Source organism: Carassius carassius, chromosome 44 (assembly GCF_963082965.1).
Source record: "Carassius carassius chromosome 44, fCarCar2.1, whole genome shotgun sequence".
Lineage (NCBI taxonomy): Eukaryota > Metazoa > Chordata > Actinopteri > Cypriniformes > Cyprinidae > Carassius > Carassius carassius.
This window is the reverse complement of record NC_081798.1, coordinates 22,125,761-22,146,487: the sequence shown is the minus strand read 5'-3', so window position 1 is coordinate 22,146,487 and position 20,727 is coordinate 22,125,761. Positions and strand designations below refer to the sequence as shown.

Here is a 20,727-nt window from a genome sequence, read left to right as displayed (position 1 = left end):
TTTTGACCACGGTGGAAACACAGAATGCAACAGGTCTGGGGGGAAATAGTTCCTGGTGAAAAAAGTTCTTGGTATAATTGTTCCGGGGATATATTCGGTGGAAACGTGGCATTAGATCCTAAGAGGAGGATGAGCTAGAGTTCTCTTGGACTCCTAAGCACGTGCCAGGCCTCAGGTGATGTCTCACTTAGCTCTTTTACACTTTCCACTGGGAAAAAACTCCAAATCACCACTGAGTCAGAACATCTTTGGAATTCATCACTCTTCAAACCCGGAAGAAGGTGATCACCAAGCTACGAAACGTTACCTGTTTCTGATGCACAAAAGCTAGTTCATGCATTCATGACCTCTAGGCTGGACTACTGTAATGCACTGTGTGCAAGTGGTTGTCCTGCTTCTTCAATAAACAAGCTACAGATAGTCCAAAATGCAGCAGCTAGAGTCCTTACCAGGTCAAGAAAATATGATCATATTACCCCAATTTAACAGTCTCTGCACTGGCTACCTATTAAGTTCCGTATCAGTTACAAATTATCATTACTTACCTATAAGGCCCTAAATGGTTTAGCTCCTGTGTACCTAACAAGCCTTCTACCACGCTACAATCCATCATGCTCCCTAAGGTCACAAAACGCTGGACTTTTGGTAGTTCCTAGGATAGCAAAGTCCACTAAAGGAGGTTGAGCTTTTTCACATTTGGCTCCCAAACTCTGGAATAGCCTTCCTGATAATGTTTGGGGTTTAGACACACTCTCTCGGTTTAAATTTAGATTAAAAACACATCTCTTTCGGCAAGCATTCGAATAATGTATCTCTTAAATTGTGACTGCAGTTGCATCTGATCAAATGTGCATTCTTATTCTTTAGCTTGGGTTAAACTAATTAATTTTACTTTGTAGGAACAGCAGCTATGCTAATGATGTCTCTGTTTGTTTCTATGTTTTGCCACGGGTAACTAGTTTTGCCACGTGGTAACTAGGATTTACACAAGCTCCAGTCTGGATCCAGAGCACCTGAGAAGAGATGATGCTGACCCCTCAGAGGACCTCAGATGATGCTAACCCTGAATCAACAAACAGAACTAACAAATATTGCTACAAGTGTGACTGCATCATATAATAATTGCTGTTAATAATGTTCATCATCTGGCTGACTAAGTCTTGTATTAATTATTATTTTTTTTAAATCCTGTCATACGGGCACAAACTGACAGTCACCACTTATAAGCTACTACTAAATATTGTAGAAACGTAATTTTCTGTAAAGTTGCTTTGTAATGATTTGTATTGTAAAAAGCGTTATACAAATAAACTTGAAATGAAACTTGAATTGATCACGACTCCTAAGCCACCAAACCTTCTAACCATCAAGACTTTCATCCAAGACTGCATCCTGACGGTCATTCCAGGGTTAGGCAATGCAAGTATTGTACATTTAACTAAACAAAACAGAGGTTTAATATAAGCTATAGACCCAGTTATAAACAGCAATGATGGTTTTACTCAGGTGGTTAACTGACTCTTTTCATAGCTTCATTCTCTGGTTTTCCTGATGGTATCATCCAACAAATCTCATTTGCCCTTTCCCCTGTATGAGTGATTGTATGTTTGTTTGTTTGTTAGACTAGTTTGAAGTAGTGTTTATTTAATAAGACCCTTGTGCACAAATTACATGAGTTTCTGATTCTGCCTTGCACATTAATTGTCCCTTTATGATTTGATCCTTGCTACATGCTCTAAGGCATTATTAGGCTACTGTAAGAAGGTTGTTTTCTGTGGCCTTGACAATATCCTTTCTTAGAGTTTATTTGAAATTACACTGAATGTTCGCTGGACGAACATATTAGTTGATGGCAATTTAATTCTGCTACAGTAACTACTGGCAGCTCATACAAATAATTGTAATTAATCATAATTAATTGTAATTATTTATATACATTTGCTTTTTATAGCATTAATAGTACAATAAAATGATTTGTTCGTCCGCAGGGCGGACAGTGTTAATCGTTTATTGACTCTTAGTTAAATTATTTCTCTGGCCACGAAAAAATTATTTACTACAAATACATTGCTCCCAGAGCATGTAACAAAACCAGAACGTTAAAGTGACCTTGTCCTGTGAGCAGCAAACACAGACAACCAAGTGTGAATACATATGGATGTTTATTAAACTACACTACAGGGGAACTTGCAACATCTGACTAAACAAAAACATACACACATTAAACATAGATGCCAACGCAAGGAAGGCATGGATAGAGAGAGAAAGAGAGCGAGTGCAAGAGTGAGAGCGCGCACTGCAGAGAGAGAGCGAGCGTGAGAGTGTGCACTGCAGAGAGAGAGAGAGAGAGAGAGAGAGAGAGAGAGCGCGAGAAAGTGGAGGGTCATGGCAGTACTTACTCATAAACTAAGTCACAACCTGTTAAGAACCATCAAAGAATCTCATCACCTTAATTAAAAGGGGTCAAAGCCTAGAAGTGCATCTAAATAGTTAACAAGCGGTTACAAGAATTGGTTCTGGTGTTGCTGAGTAAAGTGTCCAGGTGCATGTATAATGCGTAGATTCCTGTTGAATCCTGTTAAAAGTAAAACCTTCGTCATTTCATCCATGGGTTGACTGCTTCGAAGTAAATCAACAAAGTTTTTGAAAACTGCCAGAAGATCGGACTCCCCCGGAAGGGTGTGTTAACGGAACCGCAAGTTAAGAGAAGCCCACTTTTTGGGTGTGGAAGAGGTTTTATCTGGTTTCTCGGTAACACCCCTTTTGGTTGAACTGACCTGTAACAAGGCATATAGTTTAAGCGGGAAAGTGTTTCTTTGTCCCCGTGACACCTCATTTGTATGTTTGATTGGCGTGATTAACTGGTAACCCAAACTATGGTACAAACAGTATGATGCATTTTAGGATCACAGTGTACATAATTGTTTGAGGAATAAAAAGCAGATAATTTTGATACCAAGGACGAAACATCTTAAGCAGAGATACACTCATATACCTGAATAGAAGCATTGAGAGTCTAACTAATACAAATAAAGAATTGTAACTAGGCTACTACAATAGTGAAACATACAAACAATACATGCATATACCAGATACATTTGTAACTGATTAATTATAGTCTAAATGAATAAAAGTGTGTGTGTGTGTGTGTGTGTGTGTGTGTGTGTGTGTGTGTGTGTGTGTGTGTGTGTGCGCGTGCGTGCGTGTGTGTGTGTGTGTGTGTTGTGTATTGCGAGAATGTGAGTGCTCAGCCAGACCCCTTTGGTGTCTGGCATCGAGGGCTATCTAGTTATCTCGGAATGTGTTTGAAGTCGGATGGGGAGACCTGTTCAGTATCTTCCAGATAATGGGGGTAAACATTGCCATTAAGCGCTCATAAAAATGTATACCATGGGGCCAGATTCTGTAATTAATATGCAAATAATAATAATAATAATTCCTTACATTTATAAAGCGCTTTTCTAGGCCCTCAAAGCGCTTTACATTGTCAGGGGGTATCTCCTCATCCACCACCAGTGCGCAGCATCCACCTGGATGATGCGGCGGCAGCCATATTGCGCCAGAACGCTCACCACACACCAGCTTATTGGTGGAGAGGAGACAGAGTGATGAAGCCAATCAGCGGATATGGGGATTGTTAGGAGGCCATGATGATCAGAGACCAATGGGTGAATTTAGCCAGGATGCTGAGGTCACACCTCTACTCTTTTCAAAAGACATGATTTTTAATGACAGAGAGCCAGGACCTCGGTTTAACGTCTCATCAGAAGGACGGTGCTTGTTGACAGTATAGTGTCCCCATCACTACACTGGGGCGCTAGGACCCACACAGACCACAGGGTGAGCACCCCTGCTGGACTCACTAGCACCACTTTCAGCAGCAACCTAGTTTTCCAGGAGGTCTTCCATCCAGGTACTGACCAGGCTCAGCCCTGCTTAGCTTCAGTGGGCAACCGGTCTTGGGCTCCAGGGTGATATGGCTGCCGGTATAAAATGTCAAATGTCAAAAGGCTAAAAGAATCCCTACAACATAAAGCCCAAACGATCAAAAATGATCCTAAGCAGATGCTATATCTGTATATAAACCAAAACCACTTTTTGTACCAGGCTGTAAACATTGTTTTTCTGCTGTAAAGTTGCGCATTTTAACATGTGGAGTCTATGGGACTGACTCCCTTTTGGAGCCAGCCTCTAGCAGCCAGTCGATGAATTGCAGTTTTAGTCACTTCTGTGTTGGTTTCACGAGAGAGACCGTAAAGTTGCCGCTTGGCCACAATACGTAAGCCCCCCACCATATTGTGGTCAACTTGATGTCATTGACCATAGTAATCACTGAATATTTGAAAGATGCCACAATCCTGCACAGAATTGCTCAAAGGCTCTGTGAGAATCTACAGTATGGTGAATGACGTCAAGTTGACCGTTCCAAGATGGCGGCCGCATCTATGTGCCTGGAGCGGTCAAATGGGGCATCTATACATTTCTATGGCATCAGTAACTGACGCTATGAAACATCCTCCTCATCCTCCTGGTTTGATCTCATAAAAAGACAACAGTAACTCAAATAACCATTTGTTACAACTGAGGTATAGTAGGTATGTAGTTTCTACCACCGCACGTACCACCGCTGCAGCGTCTGTAAAGTACATTTGCAGCTTTTGACCGCTGAGTGGCACTTTAAATCACAAGTTATGAAACAAGCGCATCAAAGCACATTTTCGCAAATAGCCGTCAGTTTTGCCTTACCGATGTGTTACATTTGACGGCTGCAGTAGGGGAAAATTAAAGAAAAACACTGTAGTTAAAATATTTAATATTCACAGATGAAAGTTTATTACTTAAAGTTATGTCGTTTCTTAGAACAAAATTCAAGCAGGATAAATGTCAAGCCTATGAGCTTGTGCTTATATTTTCTCTAAGCTGCAAAGAATTACACCATATTTTTGATTTGACACATTTAATAGGTGTGCAGTATTATTTATATAATATGAATTATGCGTTATATTTTTCTAAAGAAATTGTGGTTTACTTTACATCAGAGCATTAAAAGTGGTAGCCTATTTTAGTGAGCTAGGCTACATGGATTTATATGCAAAATATCAATATTCTCACATATAAGGCCTACGTTAAAACGTTTTGACACACACTACTTTGTTAATCATTACCTGTCCTTTATTTTGACATAACTTCTTGGGAAAAAAATATTTGTTTGTACACTGATTAAGAAATTGTTGTGTGTTTTATAAATTATTTTCTTTATTTTAGTAAATTGTGAGGCACTGTTAGCCTGGTAATACCAAACTCTGCTACTTCACTTTGCTTCAAAGAGTCTGGAAGGGCATAACTGACAACAATTTTCTTTTTTCGTGGGGGGTGCTTGTCTGAAGTTTAAAATCATTGGTTACCCTTAAGCCAATCACATACGTTTGGTTATGATGCGTGTTATTCGCTGGCTCAGCCACCTCGAACTTCCACTGTAAACACAGGAATGATGTGAAAAAAAAAACATTGAGCGAAATACCGGAGTGAACATGGCAGTTCACAATTACAATTATCGCCTTGCCGGACTTTGGCCTCCCCAGTTTCTCGCAGACAATCAGTAACAGTTAACTTTTCCCAAAACCTGTCGGGACTTAGGGGTAGGGCCACAACTTCACCTCCATTCAAAATGTAAAACAAACACTCTCCTTTTTTAGGCTTCTGTTGGCAAATGCCGGGAATATTCTCCACAACAGAGCGAATAGCATCCCGTGTCTCTGTGTCCGTTTTTCGATTTCTAAACTACAGTCCTAAACTTGGCGCTTAGCATCTATGTCACGGCTCTCAGCCCACCCTCTGTTCGTTGATTAGCCGGCTGTTTTGGAGCCGGAGGAAGACTGGGCTCCAAAACTGGGCACTGTATAATTTCACTCCCATTTTTTAGGCCTAGTTAAAACAAGAAACGAATAAATTAAACCTGCACGATTTAGCTAAATCATTGAAACTCTAAAGAATGGACAGATTAATAAAACAACCTCACGTTTAAACTCAAGTTCTCTCGTTATAATCAACAAAATGCACACAATGTAAAAAAAGAGCATTAATTGATAACCAGTGATTTTAAAGGGAGCTTTATTTACATATAATTAAATTTAAAAAAATTAATTAATTAATTAATTGAAGCTGCATTTAAATGCAGGTGTATATCATATTCCTTAAAACATCAGAGTGCAAGATTTGCGCGGCACATGATGCTGAGTGCATGCGCAGCATTTATTATTTGTCTACATATTTTATCTTCATTACAAATCTTGTTTGGTTTTATTTTGCATAATTGCATGTAAAAAAATGATTTACTTTGTAATGCATATGCAAAATGTGAATTATTATTCATATTCAAGTGTTTGTTACGAAAATTATTAATGCGCGTGCATGACAGGGAGGCGCCCTCTGGATCACTTAAATTTTTTCCTGATAATGAAATAACTTAAAATTGGGGTTTCTCACATACATGAGAAATTATATCTACAGACCTGTTAAATACCCTCTAGACATCTCTGTTAAAGTTTTTAAAGCATTTTATAAATGTTTGCATAAATTCTGCTTTCAGAACGGACTTTAATGGAGAGATCAGTGGTGTAGTGGGGGCCATACGCAAGTATACACCATATGCTTACTTTTTTCCCTGGGCCATTTGCATATTACAACTTCTAAGGTTCAATATAAGCGTATACCCTCGTTATACCCACTTGTTTTGTTGCTTCGTAAGTCCATCATCTACTTTCATATAGTCTATATAGCTTCCCCTTCAATGGTGTACCATACAGTTTAGTGAAACTCTTGATTCTTTGTTGCAATTGGCGCATTATCACTTCTGTCATTCTACCTTTCCAAGCCCATCATCTACTGAATGCGCGTGTCTGCTGCAGCGAGAGAGCTCCACTCAAATGCCATCGGGAGCACCGAGACATTTCTGGACCGGTCGAGTTGTGAGTCGATCGCCGAAACAAGGGAGACCTCCCCCACATTAGGCCCTGTTTTGAAATTACACAAAACTGCCAAAAGCAAATACTGCAAAAAGTGTGAAACGGTGCAAGAGCAGTCTCCCGCACAGCGCTGCGTTTGCGCCACAATGTAAAGTGATAAACAGCCCAAGTAGCTTCAGCCATTCAGATGTGACAGAATTATTGTTATAGTCGTGTCGTGTGATATATGAGAACATTAAAGGTTCTGTAGTGATGCTGGTTGAAAACACCCACGATAATGTAAACTGCATAAAGAGCTTGTCAATTCAGCACCATAGTAAATTTACCATGGTTTTACTTCTAGTGAACACCATCTTACTAATAGGCCTACTAATTATAAGCAAGAACTTCTCTCTATAGATGTTTAGTTCTATTCTAATTATTTTTAATAGAAGTAAAATGTTAATTCTGTAAATATAAATGTCAGTGTCTTTTATAAATTAGGTGTGTATTATTTACAAATGATAAAGGGATAATTCTTAAAGGGATAATCACCCAAAAATGAAAATAACCATTAACTCAACATCATGTCATTCCAAACCTGTATGAATTTCTTTCTACTGTGGAACATAAAAAAGAAGATAATTTGAGAAATTCAAGACATTTTTGTCCATACAGTTGAAATCAAAGGTATAAGCAAAATGGTTTGGTAACTTCTACAAAATATCTTCTTTTGTGTTCCACAGAAGAAAGTAAGTCATACAGGTTTGCAATCACTTGAGGGTGAGGAAAGGATGACAAAATCCATTAGAAGTAGGCCTAATTTTTTTGCATTCTAGCTCAAATCATTGCTTACAGGAACTCGTGGGCTGGATATTTCCAGGATCGAATTTGAACCCCAGTCCAGCCCTGCTTACATGCTGAAAAATCCCCTTGCAGGAAGTACAATTCCCTTCCTAAATAATACAAACAGTGTATAAAAGCATAAAATAAAACCTAAAACATCAAATTAAAATGAACATTAAAAAATAAATAAATAAATAAAAACAATCTGTTGTTCAAATTAGAGTGCACTGAATTAATATTACTAAATTACTATTTAAATTACTAATAAACCAACAACAATAAAATGTTGTTGTTTTTTTTGGTGGTGGTGATGGTGGGACAGGGGGGTTAAACCACTTTTTTCTTTAGGACTACACCACTGGGAGAGATGCCTTAACACTGATTTTTTCCTCTGAAACACAAAAACAAAAATTGAAATAAACATGATATTTTATGTTTTGAGATTGGCAAACTCTTCTCTGCAGATATTGTTGCTTGTGGTTTGTTCACATAAATCACATAAAGTCTATAAATATGTCTCCAAAAAAACTTGCATGTGTATTCCCAAATCTAAAATAGCCTATAAAACATGTTAATAGATGGATACTTTACTGATGTTTTGGATTTGGAAAAACAAAGACATGATTCAATATATTGGTAATGAATAGGCTACATTCTGTGAGAATTTATATTTCACACTCTAAAAAATATATGGATTTTTTTTTTTTTAGTTAAGGCAACTTCCTCTGAAATTAAGTAATAATAACTAATAAACTTTATTGCGCTATACAGTAGTCAACATTTGAAGTTGATCAAAACCTTTCTTCAAAATTGTCCTAACACCAAAATGACGATGCAATTGACCTACTTTGCCTAAAACCTGTTCTGCAAGTTTGAAACCCTCATAAAACATTGTCCATATGAAAGACCAAAGATAATCACACCTTTATTTCGACCCCCACAGGCTATACAGAACTACCCCAAAAAACCCAACCCCCTCCAGCTGAACTGAATTCGGTCTGTTTTTTAGCTGCGAGGAATGGTGTGTTTTCATGTTACTGGGTTAAAATATGCCATATTATTATTTTCACCACACCATAATTATAACAAATAATCAATTGATAATTAATCATTATTTTGGGGCAAATCATTGTTATTTGTGAACGTAGGCGTTTGAGAAAGGCTTTAAGATCAAGCGGAATCCTTCGTGTGCTGCTCCCGCTTCACAGCGAGCGACTAACGCGCTAACTGACTCAGCTTCACCGTCCACCGTTTGATTTTACAGGATCATTTTGAGGCAAATACAACTCATTGATCATGAGCCCAACATTTAGCAAGGCAGGACAACATTCAGTCTACCCGAAGGAAGATGTATTTCATTGTAAATTACTGCTGTTAAATAGAGAGTAAAAAAAAAAAAAAAAAACTACTGTAGGCTATTCTTAAATTTGGACCTCATTTGAAGTACAAATCCAAACACCAAAAGCAACTAGTGTTCTTTTAAGTGTTCTTTTATTGAAAAGTATGCATTTTATTTATTCACAGGCTATATGGTTGAAATAATATTTTAGTTCAAAACTATAAGTGTCATTGTTTAAAAAAAATGCTTTATTGATTAAAGTTTCAAAGACCTTCCGTTGTTATGCTTTAAAATCCCATGCCATTTGTGATTTCACAGTATTTTCACATCCTAATAATATGATCACTGATCATAATATACATGTACTCTGTTTGACAGAAACCTGGCTAAAACCTGATGATTACATTATTTTAAATGAGTCCACCCCCCAAGATCACTGTTATAAACATGAGTCGCGTCTAAAAGGCAAAGGTGGAAGTGTTGCTTCAATTTATAAAAACGTTTTCAGGATTTCTGAGAGGGCAGGCTTTAAGTATAACTCGTTTGAAGTAATGGTGTTTCATTTAACATTATCCAGAGAAACAAATGTTAATGATAAATCCCCTGTTATGTTTGTACTGGCTACTGTATACAGGCCACCAGGGCACCATACAGACTTTATTAAAGAGTTTGGTGATTTTACATCCGAGTTAGTTCTGGCTGCAGATAAAGTTTTAATAACTTGGTGATTTTAATATCCATGTTGATAATGAAAAAGATGCATTAGGATCAGCATTTATAGACATTCTGAACTCTATTGGTGTTAGACAACACGTTTCAGGACCTACTCATTGTCGAAATCATACTCTAGATTTAATACTGTCACATGAAATTGATGTTGATAGTGTTGAAATTATTCAGCCAAGTGATGATATCTCAGATCATTATTTAGTTCTGTGCAAACTTCATATAGCCAAAATTGTAAATTCTACTTCTTGTTACAAGTATGGAAGAACCATCACTTCTACCACAAAAGACTGCTTTTTAAGTTATCTTCCTGATGCATCCGAATTCCTTAGCATATCCAAAACCTTAGAACAACTTGATGATGTAACAAAAACTATGGACTCTCTCTTTTCTAGCACTTTAAATAAAGTTGCTCCTTTATGCTTAAGGAAGGTTAAGGAAAACAGTTTGACACCATGGTATAATGAGCATACTTGCACCCTAAAGAGAGCAGCCCTAAAAATGGAGCGCAGCTGGAGGAAAACAAAACTAGAGGTATTTCGTATTGCTTGGCGGGAAAGTAACATATCCTACAGAAAAGCATTAAAAACTGCTAGATCCGATTACTTTTCTTCTCTTTTAGAAGAAAACAAACATAACCCCAGGTATTTATTCAATACAGTGGCTAAATTAACGAAAAATAAAGCCTCAACAAGTGTTGACATTTCCCAACACCACAGCAGTAATGACTTTATGAACTACTTTACTTCTAAAATCGATACTATTAGAGATAAAATTGCAACCATTCAGCCGTCAGCTACAGTATCACATCAGACAGTGCACTATAGACCCCCTGAGGAACAGTTCCACTCATTCTCTACCATAGGAGAGGAAGAATTGTATAAACTTGTTAAATCATCTAAACCAACAACATGTATGTTAGACTCTATACCACCTAAGCTGCTAAAAGAGGTGCTTCCAGAAGTCATAGATCCTCTTCTGACTATTATTAATTCCTCATTGTCATTAGGATATGTCCCCAAAACCTTCAAACTGGCTGTTATTAAGCCTCTCATCAAAAAACCACAACGTGACCCCAAAGAACTAGTTAATTATAGACCAATCTCGAATCTCCCTTTTCTGTCCAAGATACTAGAAAAGGTGGTATCCTCACAATTATATTCCTTCTTAGAGAAAAATGGTATATGTGAGGATTTCCAGTCAGGATTTAGACCGTAATATAGTACTGAGACTGCTCTCCTTGGAGTTACAAATGATCTCCTCTTATCATCTGATCGTGGGTGTATCTCTCTATTAGTTTTATTGGATCTTAGTGCTGCGTTTGACACAATTGACCATAACATTCTTTTGCACTGACTTGAACACTTTGTTGGCATCAGTGGAAGTGCATTAGCATGGTTTAAATCATACTTATATGACCACCATCAGTTCGTAGCAGTGAATGAAGATGTATCCTATCGATCACAAGTGCAGTATGGAGTACCTCAAGGCTCAGTACTAGGGCCGCTACTCTTCATGCTTTATATGTTACCCTTGGGAGATATCATCAGGAAACATGGTGTTAGCTTTCACTGTTATGCTGATGATACTCAGCTCTATATTTCTTCGCGGCCCGGTGAAACACACCAATTTGAAAAACGAATGGAATGCATAGTCGATATAAAAAACTGGATGACGAGTAATTTCTTACTGCTAAATTCTGAAAAAACAGAGGTGTTAATTATAGGACCTAAAAACTCTGCTTGTAATAACCTAGAACACTGTCTAAGACTTGATGGTTGCTCTGTCAATTCTTTGTCATCAGTTAGGAACCTAGGTGTGCTATTTGATCGCAATCTTTCCTTAGAAAGCCACGTTTCTAGCATTTGTAAAACTGCATTTTTCCATCTCAAAAATATATCTAAATTACGGCCTATGCTCTCAATGTCAAATGCAGAAATGTTAATCCATGCATTTATGACCTCAAGGTTAGATTATTGTAATGTGGTTGTTCTGCACGCTTAGTTAACAAACTACAGCTAGTCCAAAATGCAGCAGCAAGAGTTCTTACTAGAAGCAGGAAGTATGACCATATTAGCCCGGTCCTGTCAACACTGCACTGGCTCCCTATCAAACATCGTATAGATTTTAAAATATTGCTTATTACTTATAAAGCCCTGAATGGTTTAGCACCTCAGTATTTGAATGAGCTCCTTTTACATTATAATCCTCTACGTCCGCTACGTTCTCAAAACTCAGGCAATTTGATAATACCTAGAATATCAAAATCAACTGCGGGAGGCAGATCCTTTTCCTATTTGGTGCCTAAACTCTGGAATAACCTACCTAACATTGTTCGGGAGGCAGACACACTCTTGCAGTTTAAATCTAGATTAAAGACCCATCTCTTTAACCTGGCATACACATAACATACTAATATGCTTTTAATATCCAAATCCGTTAAAGGATTTTTAGGCTGCATTAATTAGGTAAACCCTTCCCATAACACCCTATGTACTTGCTACATTATTAGAAGAATGGCATCTACGCTAATGTTTGTCTGTTTCTCTCTTGTTCCGAGGTCACCGTGGCCACCAGATCCAGTCTGTGTCCAGATCAGAGGGTCACTGCAGTCACCCAGATCCAGTACGTATCCAGACCAGATGGTGGATCAGCACCTAGAAAGGACCTCTACATCCCTGAAAGACATCCCTGAAAGAGACCAGGACAACTAGAGCCCCAGATACAGATCCCCTGTAAAGACCTTGTCTCAGAGGAGCACCAGGACAAGACCACAGGAAACAGATGATTCTTCTGCACAATCTGACTTTGCTGCAGCCTGGAATTGAACTACTGGTTTCGTCCGGTCAGAGGAGAACTGGCCCCCCAACTGAGCCTGGTTTCTCCCAAGGTTTTTTTCTCCATTCTGTCACCGATGGAGTTTCGGTTTCTTGCCGCTGTCGCCTCTGGCTTGCTTAGTTGGGGTCACTTGTTGTCACTTGTTGGGAATGTTGTTCAGTTGCTTTGACGCAATGTATTTTGTTTAAAGCGCTATATAAATAAAGATGACTTTGACATCCTAAATTACTACCCCAATTCTATAATGGTAAAATTTACCATTATTATTTTTTTAGAACAATTGTAGACTACATAAATGGGTGAAGCAAAACAAATATGATAACTTTTTAACTGCAAATATAGGCCTATATTATTACAAATAATTATCATTACAATTATTTTGTGATGTGAAGCGATTCACACATGTTGGGGCCCCTTGTTTGCAGTGCAGACATAAGGTGATGTGATATAAAGCGATTTCTGCACTGTTTTAAGAGAGAGGAGACAGTAATGGTGATTCCATTGAGTTGTCTGTGAAATTGCAGTCTGACAGAAAGATTTCAAATCATTGGTTTGATCTATGTAGATTAATTTACTCAACCCATATTGCTATAATGAAAGAATGTTTGCTTGAACTTCCTGATTTATAAGCACAGAACCTATGGTTCTAGACAGATTAATTAAATAAAGTACTCATCTTACAGTAGGTCTATTTTTAAATTTTTACCTCTAGAGCTCAACTGTTGTACACTTTTGTCTGCGTTGTATTGTGCATCTTGAGCTTAGCTGACAATACATTGCCCTATAAACAGTTCTTACCCACGTCTCATAGCACGAAGAACCTGACTGCTTCCACTCTGTGCTGGCAGATGGATCTGCTTGCAGATGTTCCTTCTCTCTTGAATTAACTGTAACACCTGATTTTAAACAAAAGAAGGAAACAGTTAGATTAAATACTATAATTACGGTCAAAATGTACGATCAACAAACTCTAAACCTGTTTAGAAACAAATATCACCATTACAGAGAAAAAAAAAAATCAAAGCAGTAAATTTATCCAAGAACCCAAATCTTAAAGGAATCTACTTAGAAGCTCGACAGAGGGCAAACAGGATAAATGCTAAAATTACTTGTCATGGCCTAGAACTACAACGTTATTGCTGACTGAATAAAGTATTTAACTTTACTGATTGTACTCAGAACACTATATTCTGGTAATCAAATTTCTCAAAAACTACCACTTTTTCACATATTAGGCTCTATTTTACAGGTACTGTTTAAACATTTTAACAAGTTAAGTGAACAAAATGTATTAGGTTGTACTTTAAATTTGTCTTGGTTAAAACTGCTTGCTAGGAACTGTTACTATTCACTGATGCTTTGCATTTATTAAGCAGGATAACGTACAGTCTACGTTTTGGGTGGTACCTTGAGGTCTGACTGGTCTAAACTATAGCTTTGAAAGTGCACTGATGATGGCTGATGAGAAAAATACAGTCAAGTGCAAGATGTCAAAGTCAAAAGTCAAAGTCACCTTTATTTATATAGCGCTTTAAACAAAATACATTGCGTCAAAGCAACTGAACAACATTCATTAGGAAAACAGTGTCAATAATGCAAAACTGATAGTTAAAGGCAGTTCATCATTGGATTCAGTTATGTCATCTCTGTTCAGTTAAATAGTGTCTGTGCATTTATTTGCAATCAAGTCAACGATATCGCTGTAGATGAAGTGTCCCCAACTAAGCAAGCCAGAGGCGACAGCGGCAAGGAACCGAAACTCCATCGGTGACAGAATGGAGAAAAAAACCTTGGGAGAAACCAGGCTCAGTTGGGGGGCCAGTTCTCCTCTGACCAGACGAAACCAGTAGTTCAAGATGTGGAAGAGTTCTTGCGGTGTGAGTTCTTTGTGCTTTAGTTGCCTGTATTTTAGCACACTGTCACAGGAAGAGTTCAACATGCATTTGCATGTTACTGTGCATATTTATGTTGCATATTATGTTTAAACAATATTGGGGCAGGGGGGGGCGTGGTTTAGCGAAGTCTGCAGCGGGAGAGAGATTCAGGAGACAAGCGGTAAGTGAGTGGTTTGGGCAAAAATTATCATCACCTGTTTCTTGTTCCAGTAATTGGCGTGGAGAGAGTATAAAACGCCAGGGGAGACGGAAGCAAGGGAGAGAGAGACGGACTGCTGACCCAAGCCGGAAACGGAAACCGGAAGGAGCAAACCGAAAGTGTTACACGACCGTGTCAGAATAAAAGTCACCGTTTGGGTGTTTGTAAACTTTAGTTATTTTCGTTATTAATAAACCTGTCAGCAGTCCAGCCGACCCCTTTGTCCTCTTCCTTCCCTCCCACGAACTTTGCTACACTGGTGCCGAAACCCGGGAGGAAGAAGGACCGTCGCCACCACCATGCAAAGTCCGGCCGCCACGCCGCTTGCGGATATCATCGCCTCCCTCGCGGTCCTTCACCGCGAACAATACCAGGCCCTGCTGGACCTGAGGACTGATCAGGAGAGGCGTTTCCAGGCCATTTTCCAGGCCCAGCAGGAGGACCGCGAGAGGTTCCGGAGCTGGATCGATCGGGAGGTTCGCGCCGAGGTCGCCGTGCCGCACGCCGCACCCATGCATCTACCGCTGCATAAGATGGTTGCCCCAGGATGATCCGGAGGCCTTCCTGGAGCTTTTTTGAGAAGGCGTGCGGGTGGCCCCGGGAGCAGTGGCCGGTGCGCCTCATTCCCCTGCTCTCCGGAGAGGCCCAGGTGGCCGCCCAACAACTTTCGATGGCGAACCTCCTGGTCTTTGACGACCTAAAGAGGGCCGTCATCCAGCGGGTCGGCTAGTCGCCCGAGCAACTTTGCCAGCATTTCCAGTCCCTGGACTTGGGCGAAGCCGGTCGGACCTTCGCGATGGCCCAACAGCTCCGGGACTCCTGCCGCAAGTGGCTACTAGCCGAGGGAAGCGACGTGGAGCATGTCGTTGACCTGGTGGTGCTGGAGAAGTTCATCGCTCGGCTTCCCAAAAAGACCTTCCATCCACCTGGCGGAGGACCACATGGTGGCGTGCCCAGGGGTCGGCGAACCCCTGCCCTCTAACTCTCTGTCTCCTTCTCTCTCTTCCTCCTCTCTCTCTCGCCTTGTCCCTCTCCCTAGGTCCCGTCCACCCGGCCCTCCTCGTGTCCACTTCGCGAGTCCACTCCCTGCCACTGGGGCGGCAGGTAGGTCTGGGCTGGCCTGTTGGCGTTGCGGGGACCTGGAGCATTCCGTGGACAGTTGTCCAGTGATGGAGGTGGGGATGATGATCCGGGTCCTGGACGTCCCACAGGTCACCCCCGGTCAGGCTGGCGAGAACCAAATACCTGTGAGTATCAAGGGGGGTACATATCCGGCCTTGGTGGATTCAGGATGCAACCAAACCTCAATCCATCAAAGCCTGATTCAACCGGGGGCATTGGATACAAGCCGCGTGGTTAAGGTGCGGTGCGTACACGGGGATGTGGTGGAGTATCCGGTCGTCCCAATTATTATTCAATTCCGGGGACAAAAGCATAGTGTAGAGGTGGCGGTTAGTCCCCAACTCCGGCATCCGATAAGTTTGGGAATGAATTGGCCCGCGTTTACAGTTTTATTGGGGTCGTTATGTGCGGATGCCTCTTGGGGAAGTAAGGCACGGAAGGAGACCGCGCGGGTGCAGGTGGGAGAAACTGAGCCGGGACCGCTGTGGTATGCTTCAGGGGAACCGAACGAAATCGGGAGACTGATTCTCTCCGAGCGTGATGACTTTCCTCTGGAGCAGTCTCAGGATGAGACATTAAAGCATGCATTTCACCAGGTCTGCTCCATCGATGGCCAGCCTCTCCAACCTGCCCTCCCGCTCACCTATCCGTATTTTGCCATTTTAAAAGACCGGTTGTATCGAGTGACCCAAGACACTCGGACAAAAGTGAATACAACCCAATTGTTAATTCCGAAGAGCCGCAGGGAAATGCTTTTCCATGCGGCTCATTCTAACCCTATGGCGGGCCATTTGGGACAGGCAGCAACACTAAATCGCCTCATGACCCGTTTCTTTTGGCCGGGCATTCATGACAACATGCGCAGGTGGTGCGCTTCTTGTCCGGAATGTCAGTTGGTGAACCCACCGGCCGCCCCAAAAGCGCCTTTGCGCCTCTTCCCTTAATGCAGGTCCCCTTCGAGAGAATTGGAATGGACCTTATCGGGCCATTAGAGCGATCGGCACGAGGACATCGCTTTGCATTGGTCATAGTTGATTATGCTACACGATATCCTGAAGCGGTGGCCCTCCGCAACATTTCCGCTAAAAGTGTTGCGGATGCCCTGTTTCGTCTTATCTCCCGGGTGGGGGTTCCAAAAGAAATCCTCACCGATCAGGGCATGGCGTTTATGTCACGTACGCTACGCGAACTGTACGGATTGTTGGGAATCAAATCGATTCGTACTAGCGTCTATCACCCACAAACCGACGGCCTGGTCGAACGATTTAATCGCACTCTTAAATCCATGATCCGTAAGTTCGTTCAGGAAGACGCCAAAAATTGGGATAGGTGGCTAGAGCCCGTGTTATTCGCTGTGCGAGAGGTCCCGCAAGCCTCCACGGGGACCATCTCAGGGCAAAAACGAAATTCAGTATGTGCTGGACTTGAGAACAAAACTCCACACATTGGGGCGGCTATCAATGGAGAATTTGTTACAAGCCCAGGACCGCCAGAGCCAGCTGTATAACAGGGGAACTAGGTTACGCAAATTTGCACCGGGAGAGAAAGTACTTGTATTACTCCCAACGTCGAGCTCTAAATTAATGGCTAAGTGGCAGGGACCATTTGAGGTCGCATGACAAGTCGGAGATCTCGATTATGAGGTAATACGGACCGATAGGAACGGGACCCGTCAGATCTTCCTCCTTAAAAAATGGAATGAGGCAGAATCAGTGATGTTGGCAACGGTGATTGGGAGGATGATCTCGGACCAGAGGCGAATATCAAACCACAGTCCCTCGCCCTGGCTCCAGGTGGAGATCACCTCTCGCCGTCCCAACTCACTGATTTAACGAAATTACAGGCAGAGTTTGCCGATGTCTTCTCGCCCCTACCGGGGCGTACTAACCTGATTCAGCACCATATCGAGACCGAGCCGGGCGTGGTAGTTCGCAGCTGGCCGTATCACTTACCTGAGCACAAGAAAAAAGTAGTTCAGGCTGAATTAGGTGCTATGCTTGACATGTCTCCATTATCCAGAGAAAAGACCGCTTTCACAATGCCATTTGGATTACACCAATTTGTTACCCTTCCGTTTGACTTGTTCGGGGCACCTGCTACCTTTCAGCGCCTCATGGATAAGATCCTGCGGCCCCATGCTGCATATGCGGCTGCCTACCTGGATGATATCATTATATTTAGTAATGATTCGCAGTGGCATATGCAGCATCTGAGGGCTGTCCAGAGGTCGCTGAGGGGAGCGGGGCTCACGGCCAACCCAAAGAAGTGTGCGATTGGGCGTGTGGAAGTAAGGTATCTGGGCTTCCACTTAGGGCACGGTCAGGTGCGTCCCCAAATTGATAAGACAGCCGCTATTGCGACCTGCCCACGTCCCAAGACCAAAATGGAGGTAAGGCAAATCTTGGGGCTGGCGGGATATTATAGACGGTTTATTCCTAATTATTCGGACCTCACCAGCCCTTTGACTGACCTTACTAAAAAGGAGGTGCCAGATACGGTCCAGTGGATGGAGCCGTGTCAGCAGGCCTTTACCCAGGTCAAGGCTGCTCTGTGTGGCAGGCCGTTGTTACACTCTCCTGATTTTTCTCTCCCTTTTCTGTTGCAGACAGACGCGTCGGACAGGGGGCTGGGGGCAGTCCTGTCCCAGGAGATAGAGGGGGAGGAACGGCCGGTGCTGTACATTAGCCGGAAGCTCTCGAAGAGAGAGGCTAAGTACAGCACCATAGAGAAAGAGTGCCTTGCCATCAGATGGGCCGTCCTCACCCTCCGCTATTATCTCCTGGGACGGGGGTTCACCCTCTGTTCGGACCACGCTCCGCTACAGTGGCTCCACCGCATGAAGGATACCAACGCGCGGATCACTCGTTGGTATCTAGCTCTTCAGCCTTTTAAGTTCAAGGTGGTCCACAGGCCGGGTGTTCAGATGGCGGTGGCCGACTTCCTCTCCAGAAATGGGGGGGGGGGCTGCAGGCCAGATGGCTCCCCGGCCTGAGTCAGTGGTGGGGGTATGTGGCAGAGGGGGCGTGGTTTAGCGAAGTCTGCAGCGGGAGAGAGAATCAGGAGACGAGCAGTAAGTGAGTGGTTTGGGCAAAAATTATCATCACCTGTTTCTTGTTCCAGTAATTGGCGTGGAGAGAGTATAAAACGCCAGGGGAGACGGAAGCAAGGGAGAGAGAGACGGACTGCTGACCCAAGCCGGAAACGGAAACTGGAAGGAGCAAACCAAAAGTGTTACACGACCGTGTCAGAACAAAAGTCACCGTTTGGGTTTTTGTAAACTTTAGTTATTTTCGTTATTAATAAACCTGTCAGCAGTCCAGCCGACCCCTTTGTCCTCTTCCTTCCCTCCCACGAACTTTGCTACAAATATACACACATATACATATATACATATACACACACACACACACATATATATACATATATATATATATATACATACAGTACAGACCAAAAGTTTGGACACACCTTCTCATTCAAAGTTTTCTTTATATTCATGACTATGAAAATTGTAGAGTCACACTGAAGGCATCAAGGGCTATTTGACCAATAAGGAGAGTGATGGGGTGCTGCGCCAGATGACCTGGCCTCCACAGTCACCGGACCTGAACCCAATCGAGATGGTTTAGGGGTGAGCTGGACCGCAGACAGAAGGCAAAAGGGCCAACAAGTGCTAAGCATCTCTCGGGGAACTCCTTCAAGACTGTTGGAAGACCATTTCAGGTGACTACCTCTTGAAGCTCATCAAGAGAATGCCAAGAGTGTGCAAAGCAGTAATCAAAGCAAAAGGTGGCTACTTTGAAGAACCTACAATATGACATATTTTCAGTTGTTTCACACTTTTTTGTTATGTATATAATTCCATATATAATTCCACATGTGTTAATTCATAGTTTTGATGCCTTTGAATCTACAATTTTCATAGTCATGAAAATAAAGAAAACTCTTTGAATGAGAAGGTGTGTCCAAACATTTGGTCTGTACTATATATATATATATATATATAGCAAATTGAAGCTTCCCAATGGAAATCTCAACACAGGACGCGTTTTCAGTCCGCTACTCGGTACGTAAACGATCACTGTATTGCTGCAGACGCAATGCATCTGGAACACACTGACGGACCGCAACCGCGTGAATGCTGGAATCCGTTAACATGGGTGCATAAAAAAAAAATGCAATGCATACGCACTGCAGACGGATTATGTGTGAAACAGGCGTAAGGTTGTTTGCACCTTGTGCAATGTGGAATTCGTTTAAAGCTTTCTCAAGCACTTTCTGATGCATTTTGGAAACAGGAGATGAGCCCCTGGTCTAATGCACCACCTGGCTTGAGAAACCCGTTCTCAAAGACTTAACGTTACTTTTAGTCATTATTTTATTTGGGTAGCACACATATTCTGAATGCCTTCGGCAGAATTCAAATAAGCCATTTTAATCTAGATTAATTCCAAGATTACAGTGAGATTAATCTAGATTAAAAAATGTATCTATGCCCATCACTAATTTCTATTTTCTACTTTCTATTCTCAAAGTTGGGTTGGGAGCTGGGTCTATACTAAGCAAGCTATGATGACTTTCACCTTGATATTTTATATAACCGACTGGCTGAGGCCAGCCTAAAAAGATGCTCAGGACAGCTGACGGGCCACTGCTGCTTATCTTTTTCACGTGTTTTTAAGCCTTACCGCTTGTCGATTTAAACATTAAAGCATCCAAAAACAAGACGCGGAGAAGCTGAACAGAGCAGCTGGTTACTCGTGCGCTGTGTTCGGTGCGCATGAGAGAGATCGAGACGAGCGAATAACGAACAAATAC

The 20,727-nt window shown here is 41.8% G+C and overlaps 1 protein-coding gene across 1 annotated transcript in view; it reads right to left on the bottom strand.

Moving 5' to 3' along the window:
- cdk5rap1 (CDK5 regulatory subunit associated protein 1) overlaps positions 1 to 20,727 on the bottom strand; it is a 65,415-nt gene that overhangs the window by 14,586 nt on the left and 30,102 nt on the right. The window contains exon 8 of the mRNA XM_059538122.1: positions 13,492 to 13,589. Within this exon, the coding sequence (XP_059394105.1) occupies positions 13,492 to 13,589 (98 nt within the window). The remainder of the gene's footprint in view (positions 1 to 13,491; positions 13,590 to 20,727) is intronic.